We start from the raw sequence: 7,260 nt of genomic DNA on the forward strand, positions 1-7,260 counted from the left end.
TTTGAAAAAATATTAGTATGAGGAATTGGACTCTTAAAAATTAGTCAAAAACTCATATATCCTACTAACTCGCATACTCTCTTCAGAGACATTTGTTCCTATTTTTTTTATGAGTAATGCTACATGTACAACCTAAATTTGTACAATAATTCTTACAACGAAAAAATTATGTACAAAAATTTAATTTATCAACATCTAATGTTAAATTCAATTCAAAATCTCATTATATAATAACAAAATCTGATGATTTAATTATTGTGAATATCATTGTACGATATTTTAGTTGTATCTTTAGCATTATTTTTTTTATTACAATGTTAGGATGTTCCCAATATTTATATCTTTTCAATTTCTATCGGATTTGTGAGCCCAAAGCTAAAGCCCACTTCACCAATAAGATGGGTTGAGCTGGGCTGGGCTCGGGAAAAAACAGCTCAGCCTCTCCTCTAATTTAGAGGAACAGAATCTTGTTCGTACTGTCAGTTAAAAGAACCGATGTCCTTCACTGCATATAATCCCCAAATATTCGCGAAGCCCTAGGTTGTCTGCAAAATTACACAATCATTAGAAATTTTATCCACTACTGTGCCATGCATTTTAAGCTGACGAGGATTTTGGGAAACACATTGGGATCAAGCTCAAATATGTAATTTTCCAATTGTTCGATTATTGAAATGGCGTCGTCGAAGCTTATGGCTTCTCGGAAATCTGATCTTAAGCGGAAGCTGTCCGCGTGCTCCTCTACTTCTGTTGCTATAGATCTACTTAGAAGTGACAGCACCAGCAATGCTCATGATAATTTAATTTCATTGGATGAGTTTTTTAGAAATGCATATGGGGAAAGGAATCCGAGCTCTGATCAAGACCGTCGCCGTTCTGTTGGTGAGGCAGAGAGTTTTACTGGTACTTTGTTGAATGCAGAGATCACTCTTTTGGATGCTGCTGGAGCTGTGTCTCGAAGTAGCGATGGAGAAGAGGAACAGCGGAAGTTGGTGAGGAAAACAGCTGAGGAAGTTTGGAGAGAGATCGTGGATGGGAAAAAGAATGGGCAGCAGCCGAAGAAGGAGATGATGACTTTGGAGGATTTTTTGGTGAAAGCTGCGGCAAAGGAGGAGGAGGAGGAGGCGGATACGGTGGCCGTTAAGGAGGAGAAGTTGAGCGGGGGAATTTTTTCTTACAAGAATTCTGGAGTTGTGGGAATAGGTATTGGGGTAGGATTGGATGTTGGGGGGTTGGGAAGCGGAAGAGGGAGACGGAGCCTGAGTTTGTTGGAGCCCTTGGAAAAGGCGGCACAGCAAAAGCAAAGAAGGATGATTAAGAATAGGGAGAGTGCCGCCAGATCAAGAGAGCGGAAGCAGGTGGGATTTCCTTCTTTTCGATTGCTACTCGTTTGATTGATATGGGTTCTGTGTTGTTTTTATTTTTTAATTATTTTGAAGTGTTGGTTTTGCGTATATTCAGGCGTATCAAGTTGAATTGGAGTTAATGGAAATGAAGCTAGAGGAAGAAAATGAGCGGCTAATTATAGAAAAGGTAACTCAACGAGCTTTTCTTGCATAAATTTCCAGCCCCTGGAGGAGTATCATGATGGTTATTTTGTGTCTGTAACTCTTCTCTTTTTTTTTGGCTAACAAATTAATTTTCTTCGCATTTATGATTGCCTACTGTATTTACTGTCCAGCGTGGTTTGCTTAGTTTTTATTTGGTCGCTGAAAAACTAAAGCTGCAAAGTTCATTAGTCTGCACATCTCCATATTTTAGGACCAACCTTCGACACTAAGGATCTTGAGTATCTGCCAGAATTTCTTATTTATGCTGCTTAAAAGGTGATACTATCGGCACTGAAAAGGCATGACTCACCATCAATCTCGAACAATGTTGTACTACAATATTATTTTGAAGGAAACTATCAACCATATTAGGCTCTGACTTGGTGGACTGATTCATCTTATTTAAAATTTTAAAACAATCCACGTTTATTTGGTATCCACGTACTGTGTCAAAGATCATCCTTGCTCTTTAAAGTACTCGGTTGACTTTTTTAAAAGAGCTAGTAAGTTTCCTGATCAAATGTATTTCCTGATATGCGTAAATATGCTCCAAGGACTTGCTTCTTATCAAAACGTTCCTGGGAGTATGAATATTCATTACCAACCAATATTTGAAGATAATTGACTTTTTTTAGTTTTCTTTTCTATTTAATGCTCTTTCAGGGAATCATGGTGTGTCCTTTCACTATTTTTTAGTTCACTGTTACTTGGATTTAAGATCGGTTGGTTAGAAAAGGCTTATTAAACATACTATTTTCTGCATCTCCTTAATCTTTTGCGCACTGCTGAATATTTCCATGTTATTAGTGATTGTCCTTTTATATCTCTCTCTGTTTTTTAAAAGTAGTAAGGCTCTGTCATTGGAGCACTATGTGTCTTGGGATGTTTAATGTCAATGGCATTTATTTTTCATTTCTTTGTGTAAAATTTAGAAATTTTTGTTTATGAATTTCCCTATACCAGGAAAAGCTGACAAAGAAGCGGCTCAAGCAGGTACCGACTTTCTTCGGTAAATATTTCATAAGATACTAGTATCTCGGCGCATGCAACAATCCATTTTTGTAACAAAGTTATCTTTCAATTAAAATTGCTAAGGGGTCAAATGATAAGTATAAAAATATGAATAGGGGATTAGGGGTGATTATGCAGTTAAAAAGAAGGTCAAATCAAACCTATCATATTTGTCTTTATTCTCCCCATTTAAGATAGTATAGAGAAATATAGCACTTAGATAGAGATAGATATAATTGCTTTCTTATAATTTCTTTTACAGAGGTCCACAGGATTTATTCTAGACGACAAACAGTGAAACAGATATATACTCTCTTGTATTTACATGTAATTTCAGAGTGGGTGTTATATATGTTTTAAATGTGATATAATACTACATTAAATAGTTTATCTTGCTTTACCGCCATCTCAGGAAAATCCAAGTTAAGGTGTAGGGTAAGCTTTTTGCACATTGATATTTTGTTCTCTCACTTGGGCTTCACATGCAACAGTCACTCATTTTTTGAGCTTATAATAATTGTCTTTCTTTCAGCTTATGGAGAATGTGATCCCTACAGTAGAGAGGCAAAAACCACCGCGTGTTTTGCGGAGATTTCCCTCCATGCTGTGGTAATGATCCATTTCCTGCGCTGGACATAAAATGGAGCTTGAATACTGCCTTCCTGAGGTAACTATCAGATTTGCAATTTTTAGTACCAGTTGATAGTTCTGGATATTGTTAAACGGTAAAAGCAGTATTACTTCTTGCTGTAAAGTGAAATAGCTATAAAATTATATATCTAATATGTGTGAAAAATAAGTAGAGACGGAGAACTCTCTTAAATATATGTGTATACATACAACGTAAATACTAAATCACTGTGCTAATATGTTGGAGGGGAAGGATTTCAGATACTGATCTGATGTATTATTCCTGTACTGTTTTATAAAATGTTTTTTGTGTCTATATTCACTAATTATCATTAATATATCATGTTTTGCTTTGAAATGAAACCACACAATTTTTAAGGCGGCAAGGGATACACAAATATCAGCCCTCCAGCATGCATATGAAATCTGATCATTCTAAAAAATTTAGGATATATGTTTTACTAGGAAAATATGGTGAGCATGAAACAATAGTGGCACTAATCCAACATCAAGAGTTGTAGGTATTCTAATTACCAAAAGCAAGCAAAGCAAGAAAACTCGAGCATTGATAAATGAAAACTTGCCCTTGCCATGTCAAGAGATGTAGGTAGTCTGGGTAAGTTAGCTCGCGGCGGCAATGTTGTTTCTGTATTCAAAGGAAACCAAGAATCGTAGAAAGTCTACAAATTCAACAAACCACGGGGATGGTTACACTGACTTGTATATCAGTTACGATTATTGTATGAGAAAAGTACAATTCTTTGTTCAGAAAAGTCTAATCACGGAGTTGAGATTTATGTCCTTTTAACGCAGGATTTGGAAACGAAGGTTGTAATAATTAATCAGTTACGAAAAGAAGGGGAAGAATTTCTCTTGTCATATCCTATGGATTAAATGAAGCCACAACATTCATGAAGTTCCTCAATAATGATTCAAAATATTCAGGTTCAAGTAAGTGACATGAAACAAAAATCTAAAATGCTTTTAAACTTGCGAACTTCAGTCATAGGTAAATGACATGGTAAGAAAAATGGTTGGCCGTTGTAAAACTCGCCTTGTGGTATGTCAAACTCTTCCTTTAGCACAACTCTTCATGTCACAAAATCACACTTCAGTTCCGACATGCTATCACCCCTCAGACCTTCAGGATCACGACAGCGTGTTATGGCATCATCGATCAGTTCCCATAAAGCTAGTTCCAAATCATCTACCACCGGAATATTAAATGTTTACGATCAATAGCCGCAACACCAAGAACAACAATAAAGATACCGGAGGAGGAGGAGGAGAACGTATTCAACAAAGCCCTCAGTTCATATACTTGTGATCAAACAAGTTTTAAGGCCACAACATTTGCCAGAACACCTTCAGCACCACCATGAATAGATAATATACAGATAAATAAATAGATAGATAGATAGATAGATAAAAGGCGATAAGATATTGCCAGAGCAATTCTTAGAATAGACCATTTCCAGACAATTTCTTACTGCCTGAACGCAACAGTGGTACCGTAGATCCGAAAGGGAAAAATTGCATTTCGATCCCATAGTCGATGGGGTACAAAGGGCAATAACAAATGGCAGCCAATTAAACTGCTCAATTCACAAATTTTCATTTACATCCTTGGGCTATCAAAACCGCCGATACATACGAAAAAAAAAGTGAGATCAAGCAAAGCATCTCCAGAAATGGAGTGTCACTCCATGTCCGTTGACAAAATTCCAACAGCATATATTCTGATGTGGATTTAGTTTTCAGCTTAAATCCAACTAAACATATGTACATAAACTATGTGCGAAAATTTGTGAATTGTCCCGGCGGAACCTACAAGGAAAGAAGACTTCACCTCATCCAGAGATGCCTAATCCTGAAACACGCGTACACAGTAGCAGTAGAAAATTTCACTTGTGCGAGTGGCTTCTAGCAACCCAGGTCGGCATATCCACGTTAATCCGCAGCACCACTCGGGACAGCCGGTTGAGCGGGCGATCCTCAGCTCTGGTTGATTGTATGACACCGCGCAAGGACGGAGACACGCCCAAAAAAGTTTCAAAAAGTTTTATTATTAATTTTAGACCGATTTGTAAATAGCTCGGTGGTCTGATTTTGAAAAGAACAGAATTCTAGCTCAAACCATAAGAAAATTGGACTTAAAAAACAGAGGGATCGACCCCTAAATTTAGAAAAGTAACATATAGAAATCAGTTTTTTTTCTAATCTTACAAGTTCCATAGAAAAAATCATTAGTTCTTTAATTGCAGATGATTTTGGAATAAATTTTCTTATTGAGGAGTTGGAATTTTTAAATTTTCGCACTCAATCACCTATAAAATTTGTAAGATTACCGGTGAAAAATTCTCCATAAAAGCTTCGATTTATCTTTTGGAGTGTAATTTAGGCGAAATCCATAAAATCTCAGCTAACCTTGAAGAAAAATTCGAATTTTTCCGGTTTTTTTTTTTGTTTTTCACTTATCCGTTTTAAATAATTTTTAAAATCAAGCTGCCTGCACTTTGAGAGCTTTATCTAATTATAATTCTTAATAGAGACCTCTCTTAGTACGGTGTGGTTCGGGAACGAACCAAGCGGAAGCTGGTGGGCATATGAGGCCCGGGGCCGAAGAGGGCGGGAGATGATCGCCAGTGCCATGAGGTTGCACGGACAATGAGCGGCTCCTGACAGGCTTCTAGGTGGAGAGAACATGAATGAACCGATCCTACACCGGAATGAGAGGGATTCCGAGACTGTTCAATGTAATAGACTGTACAGTTGAAGAGGGCTTAAAAGATTTGATTGGCACTACTCATAAAAAGAAGGTGCATCTTCTTTTCGGTAGCTCGTCACATAAGAACTCTAAAGTTAAGCGTGCTTGACTTGGGGCAATTTTGAGATGGGTGACCCCCTGGGAAGTTTCTTAGGGTGCGTGTGAGTGAGGACATAAGCACGCTGGAAAGACTCGTCTTGATATAGTGAGGACAGTCGTCGAATCTGAGGCGTTACAAAACTATTCCGGAATTTAAGGTAAAGACACCACGATTTGTTTATGAATGTTAGGATATTTACAACTCCTATTTCATCCCCTTCTTCCATCGTCGGGATTCGAAATGATCCACTAGAAGACTTTGATTTAGAATAAGCACAATGCTCCAAACCCAATCCCGTGAGCACCCTCAAGGAAAACTCCTAACACATTTTCGATTTTATGCTACAACCTCACAATCCGCATAATATTTAACGATTTTATGTCAAAACTACAAAAACAACATTTAACATCTTTTTGTAAATGATATCACTCATCTATTATTTAAAACTCAACTCTTATATATATATATGTGTGTGTGAGAGTAATTGTGTAAATACTATCACTCATATATTATTTACCCTAAAACACATCAAATTTACTCTACTCGCAACAAAACTTTACATGAAATCCAAAAATAAATAAAAAAAAAACAGTTATGTTTACCAGAGAAAAACACCTGTAGGACCAACTACTTATCATTTTATTAAAAGTTATAGTTGATGGTCATATTGCAACTCAAATCTTTTAAAATGTATATCAGCCCAAGAGTCATGTTTCGATCCTTCTACCCGACTGATGTGATCCCGTTATAATGGGTGAGCCGGGTACGGGGCTCCAACGGACCAAATCAATAATTTATAGTATTGTTTAGGAAAATGAGCAAAGTAGATGACTTCGATCGTGACCTGCACACAATAAAAGGAACTCGTGAATGGGCGCCGGAGGGGTGTCCGGCGTGGCCACTCCGATGCTTAAGTCAGCAGGTTGAAGATGAGAGAAAATGGCGATATATGTGCGAATATATGTGAGTACCAATGCTCAGGATTTTCCCCCCTTTTAAATGAGAAACATACCTGCTATTTATAGGAGGAAATATCATGATTATTTCGACTTTCGTGTACACCTACCACTCATAGCCTTTGATGTTGACTTTCTGTCAAGCCATCCTACCTCTGATAGCTTCTCTGACACGCCAAACCCCTGTAGTTCTGACAGATAAGAATGCCCATACCGATACACTCGAGTATGGTGCGCTTCTCGAGG

At 37.4% G+C, this 7,260-nt stretch overlaps 1 protein-coding gene and 1 long non-coding RNA gene across 2 annotated transcripts; one reads left to right on the plus strand and one right to left on the minus strand.

Moving 5' to 3' along the window:
• The first annotated feature begins 469 nt into the window (after nucleotides 1-469).
• On the plus strand, nucleotides 470-3,496 carry LOC142551661 (G-box-binding factor 4-like). Its single transcript, XM_075661019.1, has 4 exons — nucleotides 470-1,358; nucleotides 1,462-1,533; nucleotides 2,514-2,543; nucleotides 3,094-3,496. The coding sequence occupies exons 1-4, from the start codon at nucleotides 675-677 to the stop codon at nucleotides 3,172-3,174; spliced, it is 867 nt and encodes a 288-aa protein (XP_075517134.1). The 5' UTR covers nucleotides 470-674; the 3' UTR covers nucleotides 3,175-3,496.
• On the minus strand, nucleotides 3,261-5,591 carry LOC142551662 (uncharacterized). The gene is made up of 2 exons (XR_012821604.1): nucleotides 4,246-5,591; nucleotides 3,261-3,871 (listed from the first exon to the last, which is right to left on the minus strand). It is a non-coding gene; the product is annotated as an uncharacterized LOC142551662 (long non-coding RNA).
• Nucleotides 5,592-7,260: the final 1,669 nt, after the last annotated feature.

Source organism: Primulina tabacum, chromosome 7 (genome assembly GCF_025594145.1).
Source record: "Primulina tabacum isolate GXHZ01 chromosome 7, ASM2559414v2, whole genome shotgun sequence".
Lineage (NCBI taxonomy): Eukaryota > Viridiplantae > Streptophyta > Magnoliopsida > Lamiales > Gesneriaceae > Primulina > Primulina tabacum.